The 27265-nt window shown below is 41.7% G+C and overlaps 1 protein-coding gene across 2 annotated transcripts in view; it reads left to right on the forward strand.

The window, feature by feature from the left end:
* Nucleotides 1–27265, forward strand: part of SLC16A12 (solute carrier family 16 member 12) — a 109406-nt gene that overhangs the window by 72598 nt on the left and 9543 nt on the right. Inside the window, exons 2-6 of one of the 2 annotated variants that reach the window (XM_089692775.1) lie at nucleotides 17457–17662; nucleotides 19336–19613; nucleotides 19715–19818; nucleotides 20118–20261; nucleotides 23616–24201. In XM_089692775.1, the coding sequence (XP_089548901.1) occupies nucleotides 19498–19613; nucleotides 19715–19818; nucleotides 20118–20261; nucleotides 23616–24201 (950 nt within the window). In that variant the 5' untranslated portion in view covers nucleotides 17457–17662; nucleotides 19336–19497. The remainder of the gene's footprint in view (nucleotides 1–17456; nucleotides 17663–19335; nucleotides 19614–19714; nucleotides 19819–20117; nucleotides 20262–23615; nucleotides 24202–27265) is intronic. The other variant, XM_089692774.1, reaches the window with a different exon arrangement.

Genomic DNA, 27265 nt, shown 5'->3' on the forward strand with positions numbered 1-27265 from the left:
ATGTATTATATATTTTAAATTTTGACTAGATACAAATGAATAAACGTCCAAGCACTAAACGTGGATAAATGTGGGTAAACGCAAACACTTACATGTGTTTGTCCCGTTTTTCTGCTGCAGAAGAGCTTACTATCTAGGGGAGTTCATGTGTACATTAGGCGTTAATAAATGTGAAAACCTGCGAGCAATCCCAAAACGACTGTAAAAAGTAGATAAACTTGAAAAGCTGCTCACACCTACACATACTCATAAAAATGTGCTAAATACAGAAAACATAAAATGATTGTGCTGCACTTCTCTTAGCGTTAACTAATGCTAAATATAAAAAATTCCAATGTGAAAAAAAATTATAATAAATATAAACATAATATACAAAGAACTAATGAATAATAAAGTCCATCTCCATATTGTGATTCATTCAATATATAAGGATGATTTGGGCCATTCAAATCTTCCTTTTGACATTTGCAATGTGCCTTCACCAACACCGACACCAGTTGTGCTCTCACCTGAAATTTTTGACCGCACAATTAATTTTGGTAAAAAATGGCTTGCGCCCATTAAATGGACATATATTAGTGGTGAGACCTCTATCAAGACTCTGCTTCTCTGCTGATTCAGCTCCTTCCTTCTCTCCACTCAGCGCACATATAGGAAAAAATAGGCAAACCAATAACTCATCTCCCTGACCCACTAATACTCACCTCTCCAGCGCTAACCCATTGCTTCTTTTTTTCTATGAACCCCAATGCAAATGACCAGCAGGGCCGGTGCTTCCACTTGGCAAACTAAGCGGCCGCCCGGGGAGCACAGCCACCTAGGGGTACCTGGGCTTGGCACAGACTGGCACTCTCTCTGCGTGGGAAGTCGCCATGTCACGAATGACCCTTCAGGACAGAGGAAGATGCCGGGTGTCTGGGGCCAGTGTAGCAGCTGAGCTGCCACTCCTTCCAGTGTTTCTCTCAAACTCAGTCGCTGGTTATCTCTCGCCTTGACTATTGTAGCTCCCTCCTCATTGGCCTACCTAATTACAGGCTATCTCCGCTTCAGTCTATCATGAATGCTGCTGCCAGACTCATCCACCTTAATAACCGTTCCATATCTGCCACCCCTCTCTGCCAATCCCTCCACTGGCTTCCCATTGCCTAACAGTTAAAATTCAAAACATTAAGAATAACGTATAAAGCCATTTATAACTCTGACCCAAATTACATCACCAATCTTTTCTCCAAATATCACCCAAACCGTACTCTCTGCTCCTCGTACGACCTCCTGCTCGCTAACTTCCTTCTCTACTCCTCCCATGCTTATCTCCAGGACTTATCCAGAGCTTCCCCCATCATCTGGAACTCTCTATCCCAATCTATCAGACTATCGCCTACTCTGCTCACTTTTAGGTGATCTATGAAAACATATCTCTTCAGGGAAGCCTATCCTGCCTTCAGCTAATAACAGAATCTTCTATTCCTCCTACCAGTCCATCCCCCACAGTTACTACCTTTTGTACCACTAGCCCCTCCCTCTTAAATTGTAAGCTCCAAGGAGCAGGGCCCTCCTAACCCTCTTGTATTGAACTGTATTGTTGCTGTATTGTCTCCCTTTATATTGTAAAGTGCTGAGCAAACTGTTGGCGCCATATAAATCCTGTATAATAATACTGCAAGCTGGCTGGTGGTGCTGATCACTATGGAGTTCCAGCCCTTCTCTTCCCATTCATCAGTGGAGGCAGAGCAGCGCCTGTGGTTGAAGGTACTGTCTGATTCTGATGCCTCGTATCTGTGTGAGTGTGACCCAGCCTGCCAGTCATCCATCACATGTGCAATATATCAGTGTGTGATGACATCATCAGGATCCCACAGCCTGCTCTTCTAGTGCCTGCCAGGCCTGCTGATCTGTGTCAGTGTTGGTGGTGTTGTGTTGTCACATCTGTCATTGTGGGCGATCGCTCAGTTTAGCTGCCTGCTGTCAGTGTTTTATCTCCCCCCATTGCCTGTGGATTTCCAGCCTGGGATCTGTCAGAGTGTGGATCCATCTTCCTCCACTCACTGCAACTGTCACCCTGCCACTGCCATCCACTTATTTTTGCAAATCAAAAGAAATTTGTCGATTTAATATTTTCTACGGTTTTTATTTTTTCTTCGTGGGGAAGGGGGGGGGGGTAGTAGCTGGTCTTGCCAGCACGCAAAATAGTCTAGCATTGGCTGGGTATAGGAGAGCACGGGATCTCCTCCCATGCCACCATGTTTCAGCATAGCAACCTATTGCTAGGCCTAATCACTGTCACATGACAGAGGGGATGACATCAGCTCTTCCTAGGAGTTCTGACACCAACCGACACTGGGTATTTTGGTGGTGGCTGCAACAGAGAAAAACATGGTGGGGAGAGGTGAGTACAGGGTGGTAGAGGGATGGACTTTATACAGACACTGTTAGCTTGACCCAAATGGCTTTTTTAAGGAGCAAAAAGACTGCTGTGCTCTTCCCTTTTGAAAATGCAAGTTGCCTGACTGGTTTTCTGATTTATTTACTCTAAGATCTTACTGTGACCATAACCACTAGGGCAAAGAAATTGGAGAAATGTGCAGACAACAATAAATATCTGACTGGGGTTTTAACCACTTGAGCTCCCTCCAGAAGGTTTTACCCCCTTCATGACTAGAGCATTTTTTGCTATTCAGCACTGTGCTAATTTAACAGGTGATTGTGCAGTCATGCAACTCTGTACCCAAATGAAATTTACATATTTTCTTTTCACACAAATAGAGCTTTCTTTTGGTGGTATCTATTTGTTTTTGTTTTTTTGCGATATAAACAAAAAAAAACAAAACAATATTTTCTACTTTCTGACATAAAACATATCCAATAAAATCTAAATTATTCATACATTTAGGCCAAAATGTATTCTGCTACATATCTTTGGTATAAACAAAAACCCCCCAAAAAGTATATTAATTGGTTTGTGCAAACGTTATAGTGTCTACAAACTATGCTATATATAGTGGAATCAGTGATTTATAGTAGGACTGTGATAGTGTGGTGGACAATCTGGTACTAGCTGGCTAACTGACTAACTGACACTGACATCAATAGTGACACTATTACAGTAATTGGTGCTAATACTGTATACTGTCTCTGTACTAATTATGTGGCTTTACAGCCACCCAATCATTTTTATAGCACTTGGAAAAACTTTACCCTCCTGCCGCCGCCCGTGGTGGTCTCTGGGCTTTTGCACTCCTCCTAGGAGCCTGGGACCGCAGTAATCAGTTGGGATGGCTTCCCACAGAGGAGATGGAGGAACATCAATTCCACCATCTCCTCTATAAGGAATCCAGCTGGAAGCAATGAAGATTATGTCACTTCCGCTTTGACTGTCATTTCCCAGCTGTTACAGCCAGGAAAGCAGCTGATCAAACACAATCTGGGGGTTTATTTACTAAAGCCGGAGAGTGCAAAATCAGGCTCACTTCTACATAGAAACCAATCAGCTTCCAGGTTTTATCGCCAATGCTTCATTGAACAAGCTGAGGTTAGAAGCTGATTGGTTTCTATGCAGAAGTGAGCCTGATTTTGCACTCTCCAGCTCTAGTAAATAATCCAATTAACAATTAACTCTAAACTGATAACCTGTAAAGACTTTTAAAGCATCATCCAAGGACAGTTTTAGGTGCTGTAGTTTGTTGCCATTTCACAAGTGTGCACAATTTTAAATCTTGACATGTTAGGTATCTATTAATGCAACATTGTCTTTTATATTTTACCAAAAAGATTGGGTATTTTATTGTGTTTGCTAAAATTCATTGTGAATGTTTTCCTGAAAATTTGTAATTGATAAATGGCTGCACAAATAGCGTGTGACATGAGAAATTGCAACAGCAACCATTTTATTTTCCAGGGCTCCTGCTTTGGGAATAAATACATATAGTTTGGGGGTTCTAAGTAATTTTCTAGCAAAACATTTTGATTTTAACATGTATATGAAACTTTTGAAAATTGCCCTGGGCAGCTATTGCTTAACATGAAGAAAACAACATACATCTAACTCTAGGTTGCTGTACCAGGAATACTAGATGATAATGTGATGTAAATCGCAAACTCTGGATAACATGCTCACTCCATTCTTACCTGTTTTGAAAGGGCTACTCTGTCTTACTTATGTGTATTTTTTCCACATTGTATTGAACTGCACTAGGCTACTATTGTTCTAGTATCTTGATGTGAGATACAGGTGAAACTCGAAAAATTAGAAGATCGTGCAAAACTTCATTTATTTCAGTAATACAACTTAAAATGTGAAACTAATATATGAGATAGACTCATTACATGCAAAGCAAGATAGTTCAAGCCGTGATTTGTCATAATTGTGATGATTATGGCTTACAGCTCATGAAAACCCCAAATCTACTATCTTAGAAAATTAGAATATTGTGAAAAGGTGCAATATTCTCGGCTCAAAGTGTCCCACTCTAATCAGCTAATTAAGCCCTAACACCTGCAAACGGTTCCTGAGCCTTTAAATGGTCTCTCAGTCTGGTTCAGTAGGAATCACAATCATGGGAAAGACTGCTGACCTGACCGTTGTGCAGAAAACCATCATTGACACCCTCCATAAGGAGGGAAAGCCTCAAAAGGTAATTGCAAAAGAAGTTGGATATTCCCAAAGTGCTGTATCAAAGCACATTAATAGAAAGTTATGTGGAAGGGAAAAGTGTGGAAGAAAAAGGTGCACAAGCAGCAGGGATGACCGCAGCCTTGAGAGGATTGTCAGGAAAAGGCCAATCAAAAGTGTTGGGGACTTTCAGAAGGAGTGGACTGCGGCTGGAGTCAATGCATCAAGAGCCACCACACACACACACGGATCCTGGACATGGGCTTCAAGTGTCGTATTCCTCTTGTCAAGCCGCTCCTGAACAACAAAGAACATCAGAAGCGTCTTACCTGGGCTAAAGAAAAACAGACCTGGTCTGCTGCTCAGTGGTCCAAAGTCCTCTTTTCTGATGAGAGCAACTTTTTCATCTCATTTGGAAACCAAGGCCCCAGAGTATGGAGGAAGAATGGAGAGGCACACACTGCAAGATGCTTGAAGTCCAGTGTGAAGTTTCCACAGTCTGTGTTGATTTGGGGAGCCATGTCATCTGCTGGTGTTGGTCCACTGTGCTTCATTAAGTCCAGGGTCAACGCAGCCGTCTACCAGGAGATTTTGGAGCACTTCATGCTTCCTTACGCAGCTTGGGGATGCTGACTTCATTTTCCAGCAGGACTTGGCACCTGCCCACACTGCCAAAAGCACCAAAACCTGGTTCAATGACCGTGGGATTACTGCGCATGCTTGGCCAGCAAACTCGCCTGACCTGAACCCCATAGAGAATCTATGGGGCATTGCCAAGAGAAAGATGAGAGACATGAGACCGAATGCAGAAGAGCTGAAGGCCGCTATTGAAGCATCCTGGTCTTCCATAACACCTCAGCAGTGCCACAGGCTGATAGCTTCCATGCCACGCCGCATTGAGGCAGTAATTGCTGCAAAAGGGGCCCAAACCAAGTACTGAGTACATATGCATGCTTATACTTTTCAGAGGTCCGATATTGTTCTATGTACAATCCTTGTTTTATTGATTGCATGTAATATTCTAATTTTCTGAGATTGTGGATTTGGGGTTTTCAGGAGCTGTAAGCCATAAACATCACAATTATGACAAATCACGGCTTGAAATATCTTGATTTGCATGTAATGAGTCTATCTCATATATTAGTTTCACTTTTTAAGTTGCGTTACTGAAATAAATGACGTTTTGCACGATATTCTAATTTTTCGAGTTTCACCTGTATAGTGGTAGATTAGAGCCAGGACAACTTGATTACTTATGTGTTTTGGTATCTTCCTCATTCTTCCCCTCCTGTTTAGTGCACAGTAGTTCAGTCCTAGCTAGACCCTCCCTGTTTCTCCCATGTTCCCTCAGCCAATGTTAGCTCTTTGCAGTGACAATGCTTAGGGAAATTATTCTCTATTTAAACATCAACAGAGTAGAAAAGGGCACCTCTGTAATACACTTCTCTGAAGTAAAACTGTGTTGGATTCAATGTCTGTGTCCTATTGAAGAGTTAAACTGCCTGTGGATGGTGGCAGGTCAGCAGGTGGCCATACTCTCTGGAGAGACTGGGTCTGTGAAGCTATGCTATTGCATAAAGCAGCATCTGTGCTGCACAAGAGGCCTATTCACTTATTTAAGGTATTGTAGCTAACTAGATGTACTTACTTTAATGTGCTTAACTAAAAACCTTCATGAAGTTGAGTAAATATGGTAAAAAAAATGTTTTTAAACTTTTCCTGCACACAGTTGAATGTTTGTTTGACCACAGTTTTATTTTAATTGCTTTGGTTTAGTAAATAAGCCCCTTAATATTTTATTGAAATAACAACAGGCATTGTTAAGAACACTTTGCTCACCATACTATGAATAGATACTCTATAGAATTATATATGAAATGCACTGTTGTACATTATGCATTGCAACTCCCACGGCTTGTGTCAATGCACTGCTGTGTATCCAGAGCACGTGGAAATGTGTATAATTATCACAGTAGCATGTCTTGTCACATATGGCTGAACATGGCCTATTTGGTAAACAGATCTGCTCAATTATAGGTGCGTTTTCTCTGTTCAAGTACCCAAGCAATGTGTTTGCGCATTCTACAAAAAGTAAGGCAGGCCACAGACGAGTCAAAAACCAAAACGTTCTGTGGATCAAAAAACAAACATGGTGCATATGATTGTGCCATCATTTGTCTTGTTTTTCGAAACAAAATCCAGCATGTTGGTTCAGGCACTTTTGATTGCGACACGAAAATCATATGTGGCAGCTGGCAAACTAATGAAACGAACAACCAAGAATTTTTGTTCAATTTTTGACTCGCCTATGGCCGGACTAACTTCTATTTTTATTGCTTCTTAGACATTAGTCTAAAGCCAGCACCCAAACCTTGTCCATATTTTAACATTTTAAAACAAGATACTCAATGGTGGCTATTTTAACCAATTCCCATCCGCCCGTTCTAAATAAACGGCCAGACGGTGGCAGTGCAGGGTCGGGTGGCCGTTTATAAACGGCCTCCCCGCACCCTGCTTGTGTGTGCTCCCTGGCAGCGCGCAGCACCACGATCCGGTGCCCTCTGTGTCCACGGACACAGTGGAACACCGATCGTCGGATGGGACCTCTGTATGAGGTCCCGATCATGTGATCACTGATTGGCCAATCAGTGATCACATGCAGAGTAGTAAGCAAGATGTCACTTGTGACATCATTGCTTACTACATGACATCACAGAGGTCACAACAGCCTTGTACCATGTGACAAGCTGTGACCAGTCACAGCTCACTCAGTAGTTCTCAATGGCTGCAAGAATGCAGCCAGAGAGAAGGAGAAATGATTGCTTTTATTATTATTATTATTATTATACAGTATTTATAAAGCGCCGATAGTTCACTCAGCACTGTACATTACAAAGGGGGACAGAACATGTGACAGAACAATACCAATACAATGCAAAACATGAGGGGATCGAGGGCCCTGTTCTTTCGAGTTTACAATCTAGAAGGGACGGGATAGTGGTACAGGAGGAGATAGCTGTGGGGGATGGAGTGGTAGGAAGAGTGGAGGAGGTCGGTCAAGTTAGCAGGGGGTAGGCTTCCCTGAAGAGATGGGTTTTCAGGATGGAGAGTAGGTGATAGTCTGATGGGTTGGGGAAGGGAGTTCCAGAGGATGGGTAACACCCTGGAGAAGTCCTGGAGGCGGGCATGGGAGGAGGAGACCAGGGAACTAGAGAGAAGGAGGTCTTGTGAGGAGCGGAGTGTGCGTGCTGGGCGGTACTTGGATATTAGGTCGGTGATGTAGTTCGGGGCAGTATGGTGGACCGCTTTGTACGTCAGTGTTAGGATTTTAAATTTGATCCGTTGCGCAATCGGAAGCCAGTGGAGGGATTGGCAGAGGGGGGTGGCGGAAACGGAGCGGTTGGAAAGGTGAATGAGTCTGGCAGCCGTATTCAGGATCGACTGAAGCGGGGATAGCCAGCGGCGAGGCAGGCCAGTGAGGAGGGAGTTGCAGTAGTCGAGTCGTGATATGATGAGGGAGTGGATGAGCTGTTTAGTGGTTTCTGGGGTTAGGAACGTGCGGATTTTGGCGATGTTGCGGAGGTGGAGTCTGCACGAGTTTGTTAAAGATTGGACTTGGGGCTGGAAGGATAGGTTGGAGTCCAGAATGACACCAAGTACTCTGGCCTGCAGGGCGGGTTTGATATTGGCGTTGTTGGATGTGATGGAGAAGTCAATGGGGGGTGGGGTTCGGGCTGGGGGGAAGACAAGAAACTCGGTTTTGGAGAGATTCAGTTTAAGGAAGTGGAGCGACATCCAATCTGATATGTCGCTCAGTAGGTGTGTGATTCGGGCAGAGACCGAGGGGGTGAGGTGGGGGTTGAGAGATAGATTTGTGTGTCGTCGGCATAGAGGTGGTAGTTGAAGCCGTGAGAGTGTATGAGTTGGCCAAGGGAGGAGGTGTAGATGGAGAAGAGAAGGGGCCCAAGGACAGAGCCTTGAGGGACTCCAACAGAGAGGGGGAGTGAGGGGGAGGTGGTTGCATTATAGGTAACGCTGAAAGAGCGTTGTGACAGGTAGGATGAGATCCAGGAGAGAGCAGAATCTCTGAGGCCGAGGGAGTGTAGTATTTTGAGGAGGAGGGGGTGGTCAACTGTGTCGAAGGCCGCAGAGAGGTCAAGGAGTAGGAGCACTCAATAGTGGCCATTAGCTTTGGCGGTTAGAAGGTCGTTGGAGAGTTTGAGTAAGGCGGTTTCGGTGGAGTGTAGGGGACGGAAGCCGGACTGTAGGGGATCGAGGAGGTTGTTGTCGTTGAGGTGAGAGCATAGGCGGGTGTAGACGAGGCGCTCGAGGAGTTTAGATGTAAGTGGGAGCAGGGAGATGGGTCTGAGGTTGTTCGGGTCATTGGGGTCCAGGGAGGGCTTTTTAAGTATGGGGGTGATGTGTGCATGCTTCAGTGGGGAGGGGAAAGTGCCGGAGGAGAGGGAGAGATTAAAGATGTGGGTGAGGGAGCGTAGGATGGAGGGGGAGGGAGGTCGTAGGAATTGTGAGGGGATAGGGTCGAGGGGGCAGGTGGTGAGGCGGGCATCAGAGAGGATCTTGGAGACTTCCTCGATGGTAGTAAGGTCAAAGGTGTGGAGTGTTGGGGGAGCTTCAGTATGAGGAATGTAGGGTGGGGTGGAAGAGGAGGTCAGAGCAGTGGTGGGGCCGTGGGAGAGGGGTGATGAGGGGGTAGCTGAGTGAGGGGGAACGGGGTTGGTGGGAGTTTGAGCAGTGACGAAGTCCCTGCGGGTAATGTCGAGGGGGAGGGGGGATGAGGGGGTAGCTGTGTGAGAGGGGACGGGTTGAGAGGGCGTGTGAGTTGCGGCAATGTCCTTGCGAATTGTGTCAATCTTGTTTTTGAAGTGATTGCCAATCTCAAGGGCAGTGAGTGAGGTGCTGGGTGGAGGTGGGGGTGGAGAGAGTAGAGAGTTGAAGGTGGAGAAGAGTCGGCGAGGGTTGGAGGAGAGGGTCTTGATGAGGGTCAGGAAGTAGGCTTGTTTGGCTGCGTGGAGGGAGGAGTTGTAGGTGCGGAAGGCACCTTTATGGGTGTAAAAGCAATCAGTGTAAAAAAATAAATAAATCTTAATCACCCCCCACAAGTAGTACAGTGTCATCATTGTGACACTGTACTGCTAGGGTTACAGTATGTAAAAAAAATAATAATAAATAAAAAAAATATAAAAAAAATGTAAAAATGTTTTTTAAAAATTATAATTTTTGGTTATAAACTAATTTGGGTTATTTTTTTTTACTAAAAATATAACGGAATAAATTTTGGCTAAGATTTATGATGAAACACTATTTATTTGCAAAATTTTATAAGAAAAACACTTTTTTTCAAAATTTTTGGAGTTTTTAATTTATATAGCAAAAAAATAAAAATCCCAGTGGTGAATAAATACCACCAAAAAAAGCTTTATCTGTCTAAAAAACATGCTAAAAAATTCATATGGGTACAGTGTTGCATGACCGCGCAATTGTCATTCAAAGTGTGATAGCACTGAAAGCTGAAAATTGGCCGGGACAGGAAGGGGGTAAATGTGTCCGGACTGGAAGTGGTTAAGAGTTTCAGAAGCCGGGAGGCTGGGTTTAGGATCATGTGACCGCCGTGATGTGTCGTCACGGCGGTCACATGAGCGGAAAGGTCCCAATCGAAAGAGGAGATCGGGACCTTTCCGTGAGTACCGGACATGTGCGCTGGGAGCGTGCAGGGCGCGCACTTTCGGCACATATGTCCTTTTATAAAAGAACGCAAATGTGAAGCCGCTCAGCGTCTAGGTCCAGACGCCAGGAGGCCACACATTTGCGTTCGGTCGGCGTGAAGAGGTTAAAGTGCTTACCAAACTCTACATACCTTCAATTGCATATCAAACAGAGAATTTCCCAGGTATTGGTAAGTGGTCAGTAAGTGTTGTGCCAGTGTTCAGGACACCTAATAGACGCTTACATTTAGTCCTCATGCACACTTGACATTTTTACAAATGCTGTTTTTGGCGTTTGACATTTTTTTCTACAGTCAATAAACCCCCCAGCATGTTATCTTGTGTGTTCATGCACACATAAGATGTATTCAACGTTTTTTGGCTGGAAAAAAACCCCCAGAACTAGTGGGCTTCTAGAGGAGTTTTTTAGCTGTAAAAACGCTCTAACACTGAAAAACACGGTAAAACGCTGCAAACTAGCGTTTTTGGACATTTTTTGCCCCAAAAAAACTTTTTCTTGGTAAAACAAAATGCTAAAAACCACAAACGCGGAAAAGCACGGGAAAACGCCCCTAATCGTGGCAAAACGCCGCTAAGCGCTAATGCAAAAACGCTAAAGAAAGCTGAAAAACTCACATTTTTAACGTGACTTTACACAGCTAACGTTACCAGCGTTATCGAAACATCAAGTGTGCATGAGGGCTTACTAGGAGTTAATGTGAGGGAAAATCCAAAAATACAAGTTGAATATCTCTTTAAACACTTGTTTAAAAAAATTTGCATTGTAAGCCAGCTTGGAGTACGCAGTACAAGGTGGAACTGCAGTCTCAGCAAATTCTATATACAGCTGTTTTTAACCGTGTCATCATCATACTGCAGACAAGGCTGAAAATTGGTAGAGCTGATAACTCTCAGCTTATGTTCAGCCTGGAAATTATTGTGGCAGGTACAGCAGTAAGAATGACATCCCGTAGACCCTTTTTTGACCTTTTAACCGTAGAGCAGTGGTTCTCAACCTGTGGGTCGCGACCCCTTTGGGGGCCGAACGACCCTTTCACAGGGGTCCCCTAAGACCATCAGAAAACATATATTTACGATAAGTAAAGAGCAGCTACTGTGTAGAAAGCAGCTGCTGTGTTGAAAGCAGCTACTCTGTTAAAAGCAGCTACTGTGTTGAAAGCAGCAGTATTGGAGGTAAAACGACACTCATGAATTATAATTACTGGGTAAATAATTTTATGGTTGGGGGTCACCACAACATGAGGAACTGTATTAAAGGGTCACGGCATTAGGAAGGTTGAGAACCACTGCCCTAGAGGAACCCATAAAGAAATGTGTAGGTTTCAGGGAATCCTTGCTAAAACCAGATCATTGAGTATGAGTGGGAAAATGCTGCTTACATTGGTTGTCCATAATTACCCACCATACAGTGGTGGTCAGAATGCCACTCTTACAGACAGCTAAAAAAAATACTGGGATCATGCTGCTGGCTTTGCCAAGTGACATTGGCCCTAGAACTACACAAACATCATCAGGTGGAGGCCAATCAACCTCAGCTCAGGAAAGATCAAGGCCAACCTCTGGAGGAACCTTTAGTTGAGAAGATCAGTTGTAGACAGAGCAGCATTAACCCACATACAGAACAATGTTCTCCTGATATGAATATTTTTCATTTCAGCTTGCTCAGACGGTGGATCGTACTAATCCAACACTGAATTTTGCTTTTGCTAATCATCTCGTGCTACTGGCGTCTAGTAGTACTCAAGCACATTTGTCTTAATAGTTTTGCATGGAGTGGAGTTGGGTTTTGTTGACCTCTTTATTTCTGTTAGGTAGAGTCTTGGCTGGTGACTGTTGCAGAAATGCTAACTTTTACAGTTGTCAGTGAACTGGACAATGTGTCCCACTAACAGATGTCAAAAATGAAATATACCTTCATTTGTGGAGAGTTCCTTTAATTCCCTATTGTAGCCAGTGGGGAGAAAGACAACAATGTAAAGATAACCTTTTCCCTGCTATGCCCAGTTGAGTTTGGATTGGATGGATAAAATCCCTGGGCTTGCTGGTATTCTCAGAATAATGATAACTTCAATCATGAGATGTAGGCCAGCATGTCCCAGTAGTGTACATGTATACCAGTCTATACGCTGCATTTTGTTCTGTTGCATTTTTTTGTTTTCTAAATTTGCCTAGGGAACAGATGGATTGGTTAAGTAAATATACAAGGTGATGGATCACTCTTTCCTATATCAAGTCAGAAGACAAAAGTAAAGATGTAAGAATGGAGCAGAAGCATTGGGGTACAGTGAGGCTATTAGTAGTTTCATCCACCATCTGGTCTGTGTTTCTGGAAGGACTGCTGTGTGCCCTAGGCACTATGTATAGTGGGAATGGTGCTAAATTTAGACAATGGGATTGATTTACTAAAACTGGAGAGTGCAAAATCTGGTGCAACTTGTACTGTACAGTAGCCAATCAACTTCTAACTTCAGAGTGTTCAATTAAGCTTTGACATGAAAACCTGGAAGCTGATTTTTCACTCTACAGCTTAACACCTAATGTACACATGAACTGCCCTAGATGTTAAGCTCTCTTACAGCAGAAAAACACAACAAAAACACGTGTAAACGGGGTACTGCATTTACCCACGTTTAGCATTTGGACGTTTATTCATTTGATTGGCCAGAGTATTTTCCATTCACATGGATATGCGCCCAAGCGCTAAATGCAGCTAGCGTTTAGCCGCGTTTGTGACGCATTTAGTGGTTTTTGGTCAAGACATTTCTCTCCTGAATGCGATTCCTCTTCAGGAGAGGAACGTTTAACTGCCCCTAAACTCTGCTGCTCCTAAACTCTAGTAAAAGCCTATGTGTACATGGATACAAAGGCTTTTATTGAGTTGATTTCAGGGCAGGGGCTTAGGCAAAAAAAACATCCAAAAGCTCCTGAACTCATGTTTAGGGGCAGCAAATCAACCCAAATGTGTCCCCTAATCCTATAAATGATCAGGGGCAAATTACTTTGACATGAAAATGCTGCCATGTTGTTCAAGATTACTTACTGTAATAACAATGTGATAGCAAAGATGTGATTTTCAAGCCTACCTTATTATCTGCACCATGTTCCAGTAAGTGGTAGCCATGGTTTGGTTCATAGGTGTCTCTAGGCCTCCCCACACATACACATGTGCAGGGGCGGACTGACAACTCATGGGGCCCCCGGGCAATAGGGGATCATGGGGCCCCTATGTCCTTGCCCAAACTCAAAAAAGCCTATGAAAAAGGTACCCGAGTTTTCAAATGGTCAGTCTGCCCCTGCACATGTGTATGGTAACACCTCAAGACATGATTTATGTCTGAGCCTTCTGTCGGCTAATGTCAGATGGCAGCTTTCAGGGACATGTCTGACAATTAAAATACACTGTTGAAAGTTTTCAACTTTGTGCTGTGAGCAACATCAGCTGAATTGGCACCTTTCCAGCCTATGTGAGAGCACCATGTGAAAGTTAGTGTATTTTTTCCCATAGCTATGAGAAGCCTTCTGTTAAGGCACTGTATATGGCACCTCTTTCTTCTACAAAATATTTATTGAGATTTTCAAAAATAATATACAGCACAAGATCTCAGTACAAAAGGTAATACATGAAGGAGTAATAAGAAGACAATGTGTGGCAATGGGTAAATGATAACGAGAGCAGTGCAACACAAGACAGCTGTTGGTGCAATAATGGCCGAAAAAGGCCACACAACCAAGCTTCAAGTACACTGCTGTGCAGAAGAGCAGTTGGACTTGTGGGGTTGGCAGCTTTTTTATAGAGTGTTTTATTGGAATGCCTATTTGAGGGGCTTGTGGCAGATGTACTCTATAATTTGACTTCAGGTGAAGGTCTGATCTCACATTTTAAAAAGTATCTAAACCCAAGAAAATAAAATGTTATATGTGAAAACTTACTAGTCCTTAGATAAGGTGGCTGCATTTGGTTTTTTTTCTCAAACTTTTTCTTCTGCTTCATTTTCACCTGGTGGTCTTGCCAGTAATGCTTCTCCTGTCCTAGTGTAACAAGACAGGATCAAGTGTTATGCTATGCACTTATTGAACTGATATCACAAAATATTTTCAATGCTACACGTAACAGACCAAAAGGGAGCAAATAAGAGAAGTTAATGTTTAGGGTCCATGCTCACTGGTCTTAAACACTGCTTCTACAGGAGTTTTGCATTTTGCCTGTAGAAGCAGCTCAATGCCATTCAATGTATCCATGCACTTTAAGATGTTTAGAGGAAGATTTTAAGCTCAGTGTTTAGAGGCAGAAAAAAAACTCCTTCTGGAGTGCATTTTTGAGAGGGGTTTTCTGGCAGAAGAAAATGCTAAATGCTTCTAAACGTTCCTAATCACGTGTACAAAAAAAGTGCCAAGGGAACTGGTGTTTTTTTTGTCCAGTGTGTATGGACCCTTAGAGTATACATACACTTTAGGCAGACCTATGGGTAAAAAAGAAGTACAAAGCTAATGATAGCAGCAGGTAGCTGTCTAAAGGGGATACCTATAAATTCGGGGAAGCTGAAGGATGTCCTGGGGTGAGATTTTTTTTGTTAATATCATATATAGATATGGACATCTGATTTTTCTCAGCTACCTTCCTTCTGTTGTTTATATGCTTTGCAATGATTTTCTACCCACGGGATTCACCTTTTCCCGAATAGATGAGGCAGGAGTGGGATTGGGAACAACACCCCAATGACAATGACAGAGATTGCCTCTTTGCACCTTTATGTACACTTTTGCAACTGCTTTCTAGAAATCCATAACAAACTCTAAAGAAGATATCTGCAGTATATACAAGGGTTCTTCAAAAGGTTTCTGAACTTTTTTTTATCTCTAATATATCCATATATATATAATACATACATATATATATATTATTTTTTTTATAAAAGTGCAGAAACTTTTTTGAAGACCCCTCGTACTAGTTGATATGAATTGTTTCAAAGGGATTGTGTGGTTATGCCATTATATTCTGCAATATAATGGCATAATATTCTCCTTCCGTTCCTGGAGGATGTGGGATGATGAAACGCGTAGGGCGGGGCCTTGGAGGTGACGTCACCACGTATGGGTGAGCTGCCAGTGGTTGTTTCAGACCTGAGTTTACCTGCTGTTTTATGTATATGCGGTTTATGCGAGTGTCCGCTATGACACTTTACATTGTGAGTCTGACTTATATTTTTTAATGAAATAAAGTATCCTTATGGTTTTACACTATTAAGCTTCCTTTCCTCTTTTGGTTCCATATGAGTATATAAAAATCCGATTATGGAGTTGTAACAGTCAGCTGGTGTCTCTGCAGATCGTTACTCCCAGAGCCACTGCGTTTTTAGCTGGTTTATAGTGTTACCAGCTTGGAGCGCTGGTGAGTTTATTCATTTTGTCTGGTGATAGATCTCACGTGGCGTTGGTGTTGTATAACACAGAAGGCTTAATGAGAAAATTGTAAAAGGACATTTTTATTTATTTATGGACGTTTTGGACACTGGGTTTATTAAATAATTTTTTATTTTAAATAAAGTTTTTTTTATATAGTCACTTATTTACACTAGAATTATATATGTATGAATTACTGTATATGAGTTTGACTAATTATAAGATTGTTGTGATGGTGGATGGAGAAATCTAACATCATAATAATATTTAGGTTTGCACAGAGTAGAGATTTACAGTTTTTCCAATTATTGATGGTCAATACACGTATTTTGTACAGCAGAGTATTTTTGCACCAATAATGATGTAGATACAATTTTGATCATATAGAGGGTTTGCACATATATGAGATAGTTTGATGAGGAGCGCTGTTCCAATTAATTATATCACCTCGGTTTTCAAGGATTAGATAGCTGCACTTTTTTCATCCCCTCTTCTGCATATATACACAGCCAGTGGCACCGTCCATCATTTATATACAAAAAAAATCTGCAATATATTTAGGATCTGGTGTTGCCGTGAAAATTATTATATTCAGAGCATATTGTCCCATTTATTTCTGATTGATGCAATGTGGTGGTCCTTGGGAAAACACCTGTAAAGTCCCTATATATATACAATTACACAAATATTCAGCACACCTTCCAGGTATTAGTGGTCTTGATGTATGGTTTGTTTGCTCTGAACGTCTGTTGCTGATCTCTCCGAGAACCTTAGACCTCTAGGAAGTACATGTGCTGACGCCCCCCCTCCCCTCCTCGCATTATAAAGGGTCAAAGGTAGAAAGCAAGGGAAAGATTGTGTAGCAGCTGCCTGTAGTTCTAAAAACTATGACACTGTCCAAAGGACCTTCAGCAGCAGGCATACCTGCAGGGATACAGGCAATGTGCTCTTCTATGGTAAGACTATATTGAATGATTCAAAATTTTAACCATATAAATACGTAGGAATTTGTGTGCATAAGCTTGATATGTGCTTTCATATATAGGCTAAATTGTCATTTTGCACACAATATTAAGCAGCTGAGCTAGCAGTCATTTTCTCTCTATGGGTTTCCAAAGTTATCTCACAAAATGGTTTACAAATTTACTAAATTAGTAATTGTAAATATCTTAAAGAGAAAGTGTCACAATGAACCATTGTACAGATTGGCCTGGGATAACACCAGGGGTATTTATGAAATATCACAATTTATTGCCCCTATACCCATTTATTCTTGTTTGTAATATATGTTGTAGTCACATGGAGGAAAACATAGGGTCATCTAACAAAGTAATATGCACATTATAAGTCTACTTGTGAAATGTGATCTTGTGGATTTGTATCAGTCTTTTTCTAATTGTATTTTATGTCTGGAGCTCAGAATTGCGGTAATAATTAGTAATTGTGATATAGCAGAACATTCACCATGGAATATGTGTCTGGATTAGTGCAAATAAAACCGTGATTTGGTGCACTGGGTGCCAGAGCAGCCCGCATGACCACTTCCATAGGAAATGTGTTCAGGGTTATCTCTGATCCGAGTGCCAGGTATGAAAAAATGCAGCCTGCAGTATCTGAGTGGAGAGCACAAAACACATGTTGCTCACTTGCTCATTCCTAGTTTAGAGTGGTAGTAAACTCTCTGTATTTATTTTTACCTACAGGTTAGCCTATATTAAAGCTTACTTGTAGGTAAAATGAATACCTCCTAAAGAGCTCTGTGCCGCGGCTGGGACTCCATGCACTGAAGTGATGTCATCGTGGCATGGCCAGTCAAGCAGCGTCAGCCGGGGAACCTGAAAGAAAGACCTGGTGAAGATGGAAGCCTCTGCAGCAGTGACAGTGCATCACTGTAGGGCTTCGTTTGAAAGTAAGCCTTACATAATGTTCTAATATGCGATCCATACTAGCACATTTTCCTTTTACCTTGCAGAGAAAGTTTTTTTGGGTTTTTTTTTTTTGCTTCACGTTTACTGTCACTAATGTGTTAAACAGAAATAGATCACAATATACAGATAATTACTATCTTTATAGTGGAAGGCCTGTGTGGGCCACAACGAAAAGCACATTCATTTGAGTATTACTAACATATGGGATACTAAATAGAGAAAGTGAATGTTTGAACAAACAGAAAACTGAGCAAAGATAGCATAAACAAAGTGTGACTAACCTGTATCAAGAGGAGAGCACAAAACACACGTTGCTCACTTGCTCATTCTGAGATGTGGTCTGGTTAGTATTAGTCTCCTGATGTCACAATACAAATTATTAGAGCTCCCTCTAGTGGGAGCAGCGTAGTAATAGCATTACTGGGAGGTTTATTCATTTACTTGCTACAACAGGAATGAGGTCTCTTTGTATATCATAGATATGTAAGCTATGTGTGATTGCTAGTAGTAATCAGGCAGAAGAATATAAGAACCAGCAACACTGATCAACTAAAGAGCATGTCATGAGTAACAGAGACTTTCTAGACTGTAAGATAATTTAGGACTCATTAAGAATCAATCTTTTTTTCCTGCAGAAAAAGGAGCCATCTTTGCATAGCAAAAGTTAATCAGCTGACCTGGAAACAAAACTTTCAGCAAATCAATCCTTATATATATGGTCATGAGGATGAACAGATCCATCATCCCTCAGGAATATATGATAGGAAATCTATCCACCTGTTAGCTTTTGCTGGCATTTTTCTCTTTCTCATACCTAGTCTAAGGTTTTACAAGATTTTCATTGGTTTCAGGTGGCCTCTGCTGTAAAATGTAATAGCGGCTTTTACTTTTTTCTTGCTTTTTTAGCTTGCTTTTTTATATATTGTACTTATTGGCTTTTATATTTATTAAGTACACTTATTTGTTATTGTGCTTAATTAAGACATCTGTCATCAGATTTTGCCAAGTTTGGCTATATCGTATGACGGTCTTACACCTAAGGGCACATTGGACATCCTTGAGTAATCACCCTTGGGACATTTTTTTCCCCCATTAGATAAGAACCTTCCTCCTCTTTCTATTTTCCTTTCTCTCCCACGCAGGTCACTATTACTAATCATGCATGCTCCTGTGGTGTCACAGCTACCCCCTTTACTGTTCCTCTGTCTGATTCAATGGATTATGCCAGCATTTCTTCTCATTTTTTTTTTCTGAACTATCACCAATAGGTCATTTAGGGTGTCCAAATAGGTGCAGAAATTGGTTAATAAGTAACTCTCTAAAGGAAGCAATCTATTTTACTTCAGAGAGTGCATTAAGAGAGCTGAAAAACATGCAGTGCTAGGCCTGTGAAGGTTCTCATTAATCCAGGTCAAGGTATAACTACTAGTAGTTGTTAGGTACCTTCAGAAGGGCTTGTTCTGTAATGTTGAAGATATTTTGCTGCTTATCCAAATGAAAAAGCTGTTTGGATAAGCAGAAAAATGCCTTCAACATTACAGAACAAGTCCAGTTGAATGTGATTACTACTAGCTATGCAGTGTTAGGGCTACTTTAATATTTAGAATTGTGGAGTTTAATGAGAATACATCTAATTCTTATGTTACTTTTGCAGATGGTAAATAAAATCTTCCATAAAAAAGTGAGCTCTGTTCAACGTTCCGCATGTCGCTGGAAATCTGTTTGTATTTGGATATAATCTTATGTGTACAAAGCCCCAGTACAAAAAATTTTACCTGCCTCAGGTAGCACCTGTAGATTGGAGAATAGACTGAGGATGGCAGCCATGATGAAGAAGAAGAGCTTGCACACAACACCACCTGATGGTGGTTGGGGGTGGATGATTGTGATTGGCTGCTTTCTTGTCACAGTTTGCACAAGGGCTGTTACAAGGTATGTAGGTTTCTCTTTCTTAAAAGAAGCATCCCAACCCCTATAACTCATATTCAGATGGATTTGATTACCAATTCACTGCCTGTTACTTATATTTTTAGGTGTATCTCAATATTCTTTGTTGAATTCCAATTATATTTTGGTCAAGATTATTCAAGAACGGCTTGGATACATTCCATTGTTGATTGTGCCACTATGTTATGTGGTAAGTAACCTAAGGCAAATACCTTGTTATCTTTTATTAGAATAATACGTATTTGAATATTTAACTCACAGATTTTTGTACAGTAAGCTAGCTCAAGGATCTGATTTTATAATACTGTGCTGTATGTGTGCATCCAGTACTGAAGATATCCAACTGTTGTTCTCATTCTATAATTATATTGCTCGAAAAGAAAGCTTTATGAACATTTGAACAGATAATTCCCAACTGCTCTTGGTCACCTCTAATGTACTGTAAATGTATCTTACAAACCATATAATGGTCTATTCTGCATTTTGCAGCCCCTCTCGGAAGTTATGTGAGCAACCATGTCTCTTGTCAAGTGGGAATCATACTCGGTGGAATTCTTGCATCCACAGGACTTGTCCTGAGTTCCTTTGCTACAAGCCTAGAGTATCTCTACCTCACACTAGGAGTCCTTACAGGTAATCCTCATTATAGTTAATTATTTGTATCTGGTTCAAAATAAAAGATACTTTAAATAATATAAACTGGAAAAGACTTTAAAATGTTTGCAAGTTGCAAAAAACCCATCCTCACGTTCTGGCCAGTGGAACACTGTACAGACTGAAAAGGCCAGCACCCAAAGGCCAGGAGTCATTGACAGGGTCATCTCTTCACACAGGCTCTTGCAGTTCTTCCCTAGCAGGGGGAATTGTATGCAGATAGAGTAGGTGATCAGTGCAATGGGTGGTGGAAATAACTATAACCAATCTTTTGTGGTAGCAGCTGAAAGTCGACATCTCCTGCTCCAGCTGCTGCAGGGTGAACCACAAAATATCGGTTCCAGTTATTTCCCGACTGCACCACTGATAAATATTGGACTTCTCTTTCTTTCTGGACCCCCTTGTATGCCCTCCTTATCTCTGCAGAGCTTCCAGCTTTCCTCCTCTCCTCTTCTGCTGGCAGCAGCTGCAAGCAAACAGGGAGATGTTTAGGGTGGATGGCGAGGAAGATGCTGGTAAATATGTCATTTACCAACCCCTTCCTTTTTTAACTAAACACAGTGAGTGATCAGTACCGATCACTTACCGTATTCATAACTGAAGAAATGTGTTTACTATGCTTCAGTTCATGAATGAACGGGAGCCTCTGTCTCCTGTTCATTCATCTCAGTGCAGCTGAGGCTACAGAGAAAGGGACTGGAGAATGTTTCCTCTGTCCCTTTCTCTGTCTCAAAGGTAAGACTTCAGGAGTCTGTTTAGGCTCCTGATATATCACCAAAGACCTCCCAAAAGTGTTATAAAAAATGCAAAAAATTATTACATAAAAATTAATGAAAAATTAAAATAAAATATACAAATTGTTAAGTTTTAACATTTTTTTAAAAATCAGACTAAAATATGTGGCGTAATTTACCCACACTCACTGTTTGCCACGGTGCACTATGCTCTGAAGGTTACCATCTCCCTTGTAGGGGCCCCAGTACATTACTTTGCCCAGGGGCCCATGATGCTGTTAAGGTGGCACTAGTCATTGGGCCTCCAGTTCGCTCTGCCACTGGTGTCTTACCCCTCAAATCATAAGCTCTGTTACTAGGTGTGCATCTAGACAGTCCTCGAGCAGAAGGATTCAGTTGAGAGGATCAGTATTCTGTTCTATAATATCTTTACTGGCTTAAAGCATCATCTTTGGTTTTTACCCTGTTCTAGTGTTTATCTCTCTGCCTTGTGCCTCAGTATACTGTAGTCTAAATGCTACTTGCCCTCTTATAGCTCTGTACTATGCTTTGGTTCCTGTCAATAGTGGAGAAAATTTAATGTGATTTACAGTGAAAAACAGACTTTAGGGAGGCCTAGGCTAAGTAAATATATTAATTATTAAAACACAAATACTCTGGGGAGGTCAGTTAACTTGGTGTCATTCAGCCACCCATAGTCCTCAAATTATGCTAGTGACCCCTCTCGAGAAGCTGTACATGCTCTGTGGATATACAGATACACACTGGCATCAAAGTTGATTGAATGAAAACAAGAGATCATGAAAATGCAACCAATGGAATGATGAGCATAATTCATAAGTAACGGCATATAATAAATAAGTGTTATGGCGACTGCAAATTATTATAGTGATTACTTGATATTATAGTGAAAGCAACGCACACAGTATTAGAAAATGTGGTCATTTGAGTCCATGTGCCAACGACACATTGGCCATTTCACTAGTTAAATGGAGACAGGAATACTAACAACCATTATTAGCTTAGAGTAGCCGTGGTATTAAAAGCTTAGCATGCAGTCTCCTAGAGGATAGTATTAATAATCTGGCATTACTATTGTTTTTGCATGGAAATCTGCCAGGCATTTGCAAAGGAAGAATGTGCATCACAAAGGCACCTGCATCAACACACCAGTGGCTGTTTGCTTTGAATGTTTTTATTACTTGTGAAACATTTTAATATGATGACCAGCACTTTAAAAATTGTCTAATATATTACATAATGAGCGCTGTTGGCAATGTGGTCTGAATGTACTGTACATCAGTCCCATTAAAAGACTGCAGGGAATGAATAACTAGGGATGAAAAAGGGCTGAGAGGTTACTGATGCATTCAACAACAACATTTACAGATTTACGCAATTTTAAAATAGCAAATTGCAGTTTAGAATTGTTAATGTTTATGACACTTTTGGACCGGGGGCTAAGCAACAAGTTAAATTAAAGCAAACATGTTTTTGCCTCATTTCACAGCTGCACATACTTATTTTTCCTTTGTTTCCCTGCTGTGAATAGAGCCATAATCTAAGGGGCTCATTTATAACATGTAGCAGATATTGCTAAACAAGGTAACTCAGTTCTGAGGCATGTAAGGAGTTTTAATGGAAAGTAGAAAGCCAGCAACTTGTGGATCCAAACATGGCAACATTAATTATGCAGGCAGAGTACAAAATATACAAAGGTTTACGCATTTCGGCCTGTGGCCTTAATCATAGCCATGGCTATGATTAAGGCCACAGGCTGAAACCCGTAAGCCTTTGTATATTTTGTAATTTACCTGCATTAATAATGTCAGCATATTTGGATGTATGAGTTGCCGGCTTTCTACTTTCCATTCATGATGAGTTTGGGTGTAAGGAATACATCTGCAAGCCAGTGCACCACTTATTCATCTCCTCAAGGAATTTGTCCGGGTGCAACTTCTTTATGTAGGGAGTTTTACATAAGGGGATGATGGAGGATGGATTAATGCTGGGGTAAGTATGCAGCTTAGTTGTTAGGGGGTTGCTTGGTTAGAGTAGGGGGTTCTAGCTTAGAGAACAAGGGAGTGTGGACTTTTATAGCTTTCACTAAAAGTGAAATATCTCCTTTACACAAATCAATAATGGCAGCATCAATATTTCTATCCTCATGCGTGTTAGGAACTGTTCACACCAACCCATTTACGTTATCCTCTGTATCACTAACGCTAACTGATGTGTGTTGCGTATGGGACTGTGCAATGCATTGGTGAAACACATCATACTGTTTACTTTGTTCTTTTTTTTTTTAACTTTATTGAAATGTTGCATAAATGGTGTTTCATTTAAGTCTATGAGCAAAAGTGCATTATGACCTCCTGTGTTTACACATGGTGTAGCACACTGCACTGAGAAAAACTGTAGGGATGCTACATGTATGGGGTAAACAAAGAACAATTGTTTCCTTTGTGCCCTTTGCATTGAGCCTGCTTTGATTAATGCTAACACAATTCACCACACCTGGTGAACAACCCCTTAAATATTCTGAGATGTATTACTGCGTTTGCTTCCCAAAATAATTTTTTTGTGGTTTTTTTTTTAGGCTTGGGATTTGCACTTTGCTATAGCCCTGCAATTGCCATGGTGGGAAAGTACTTTGACAAGAGAAAAGCCTTGGCTTATGGAATCGCTATGTCAGGCAGTGGCATCGGCACCTTTATCTTAGCTCCGGTGGTTCAGATGCTAATTGAACAATTTTCCTGGAGAGGGGCTCTGCTCATCCTCGGTGGTTTTGTGGCCAATCTCTGTGTCTGTGGTGCTTTAATGAGACCGATAAACCTAAGGGAGGACTTTGCACACTCTTCGCTAAAGCAGGAGCACAGTCCAAATGAATCAAATAGCAGTACAAACCCGTCCACCAAATGCTCACCTCTGAGCCAGGACTGCAGTCACAAGAGCCTCTGTTACTGCTCCCAGAAGGAGTACAGCTTCCTCCTAAAGCCTAACTTCATTGTACTGGCTGTGTCCTTCCTCTTCCTAGCCTATGGATGTAGCCCTCCATTTGTCTACCTTGTGCCTTATGCGCTAAGTGTTGGAGTTAGCAACCAACAAGCGGCCTTTCTAATGTCAATACTTGGCGTCATAGACATTGTTGGGAATATCACTTTTGGATGGCTGACAGACAGAAGGTAAATTGAATTAATTCCTAACTATACAATGCAACAATGAACACACTTGGGTTATTTTTATTGATTGAAGTTTTGGTTTATTATGATATGATGTGGGATGTTTCCAAGATAACACCAGATTCTGTGGAGTCAGGCTTTGAGTGCAATGAGATGGTATAAACACGTGGGTGGCTATAATGGCTCATTGTTTACAAACCGGTAGTCCATAGATGCAATAAGGCTATATGCACAACGCATTAACACAGGATAAGCAATTATTATTATTATTATAATACAGGATTTATATATCACCAACAGTTTACAGTTTACTACATAAGGGCAGAAAGTGCAACTACAATGCAATTTAATACAGGAGGAATCAGAATGCCCTGCTCATTAGAGCTTACAATCTAAGAGGGAAGGTCAAGAGATACAAAAGGTAATAACTGTGGGGGATGAGCTGATGGAGAAAATAAATAGGAGATTGTTGGACAGATTGGGGTAGGGAGTTCCAGAGGATGGGAGAGGGTCAGGAGAAGTCCTGAGGGAGAGCTTGGGAGGAGGTGACAAGGGAGCTAGAGACAGAGGCGGCTGTAGGATTTGTAAGGCCTTATGCAAAACTTACACTTGAGGCCCCACTTGCGCCCATAATGGGAAAAATAATTCAAGTGATAAATATTAACTGAGATAGCAGCGGAGAAGCCGATCAACAGGCAGTGCCAGCGCAGGATGCGGAGCACCCTGCCCACCATGGCTGAGGATCAGCACTGGACTAAGCCAGGACCTCCAGACCTGGGTGGGCCAGATGGAGGAAGGGATCAAGGGGACAGGGGCTGTCAATCACAGATGAGTACACTGGGACACTGGCAGAGGACTGAGCTGTCCTGACTGTTTTGGACCATTGCACACAGTCAGTGATAAATCTAGGTCGGTATTTCTATTGATAATTCGGCCTCTTATACCATTATCCAGTATATAGAGACATGCAATGGTGCAGAGCCAGCATGGAATGGTCCCAGTGGTTGCAGACAATAATGGCAGTTTGAGAGGGGAGGGAGGATGATGCAACCAAAGGAACGAGACACCAGAGGGGGCAGGACTCTGTATTGCACAAGGCAAGAGGCGGCCCCATAGTCTGAGGGGGAGAATGAGAGATGGGTACTTGGAGGATTGTTGTGCTCAGTCTTTGGGCTCCACTCATGCAGATGCAGGCAGGCTCCTGTACACGGGTCATTTCCGACTGATCGGGGCCCCAGGGACACATGGATGCTGCTCCGGGCCTGCTGATCCCTCCTTCTCCTCCCTTCTTACCAGCAATGTTTGTCCCCGACGATGGGCTCCTACCTTCCCCAGGATCCCCACAACCGCTGGCTCCGCTTGGCATAGATCCCGAGTACATTGGGCCATCAGCTCTTTAATTAGGCAAATTAGGCAGCCGCAACACCCCTTGAGCGTGAGACCTTAGGCGACCGCCTAATTTGCCCAGTTAAAGAGCTACCTCTGCTAGAGAGCAGGAGGTCTTGGGAGAAACGAAGAGAACGATTAGGTTGCTAATTTTCAGATTTAATTGAACTCTGCTGATAATAGCTGTTACTCTTTTTCTTTAATAAAGATCCTTGTCTTGGTATGCTTCGTAAATTGAACCTACAGTATTTTAGTTGAACACACAAGGGCTGTATCTGTGAGTTAGCGTTTCAGGATATCCAGGACATTGAGTTCAGAAAAAGGTCCGAATTTCTGGCCCTTAAAGAGAATTTACAGTCTTTTTAGAGTTTTTGTGTTTTAGATATATATCTAAAACCTATCTAAAGTCTATCTAATTTTGTTTTGTTAGTTTTGGATAGAGTAGTCAGGGGATAGAACCTTTGTCAGGATTTTATTGCTATCTAGGTCTATGCTGGGGAGCTTCACACTGGATGCTTACCCTGGTAACCACTGTCTCTGTGACACAAGCGGGGCCATACACCAAAAGACTTCTCTCATTCATCCCTATCATTGAATTCTCCCATCCACTACATAGCGTCGATGGACAAATCACCTACTGTTGGCTATTGTATTCTGACAGCCGGCACCCATGGCTATCAAAATACCAGAACAATGACTGCAGCTGACTTTTGAAATATTCAATAGTTTCCCTCTTTTTTTGATTAAACCTTTTCACACTTTAATATGTTGTGAAAAACAGCAAGGGCTCAGGATTCCAATAGGGTCAGCAGCATGTGCACTAAAAAGGAACCCAAAGACCTTAAATAACACATATAAACAATAAGTGCAGTGCTAAAAAAAATTAATAAAAAATGATGATAATTGTGGTTCAAATAAATAAACACAAGATAAATAGAAAGTGCTTCGTTATAATAAGTGCAAATTGCGTGCAACTATGAAAGTCAATAAACAGAAAAATGTTCATATAATGGTGAAAGTCTGACACCGGTCAGAAAATTGTGTCACATAGAGATCCTGTTGCACAGGTGATATAAAAAGGATTTCGTGTGATTTTACTCCATTAAATTCGTGCAAGGGATATGATACACAATGCACACTCACCAGATGCACATAATAAAAGCACAATATGTTGAATCATATGGTGATTGTAAGGTCTGCCATAAGCCCCATTATTGTGGGCCAAGCAAGCAGAATAGGAAGTGACTCCCTCCTCTGGATCTGGAACTGCTCTGCAGCTGTTCTCCGGATAGAGTCCTGGAAATTGTTTAGCTCGATATAGAGCCAAGAAAGAAGGTGCCCATACTGTAGTAATTAAATCAATTTATTATGGTATAAACACAATATCATCCACGTAGAGAAACCACCAAAAAGCATAGTTTTAAAAAACCATGAGACTGACCAGCCACTCTCTAAGATGGTCGCCGGACTTTCGTGAGGCACCGGCGGCGTGACATCACGGCGTATGGATCATCCTTAAGTGATGATAATAGTGATAATGTGATGAAGGTGTTGATATGTAAATAACTTCCAACACTAAAATTGAGTTACCCAGGTTCTTGACAGAAATACTTACAGCTGAATTCTAGGTATGAATTTTATTGCATAGTTACATTGGTCCAGCTTAGCCCAATGCAGGGGC

The sequence above is a fragment of the Staurois parvus genome, unplaced genomic scaffold (assembly GCF_062004578.1).
Source record: "Staurois parvus isolate SC_StPar_1 unplaced genomic scaffold, SC_StPar_1.0 ptg000604l, whole genome shotgun sequence".
Classification (NCBI taxonomy): domain Eukaryota; kingdom Metazoa; phylum Chordata; class Amphibia; order Anura; family Ranidae; genus Staurois; species Staurois parvus.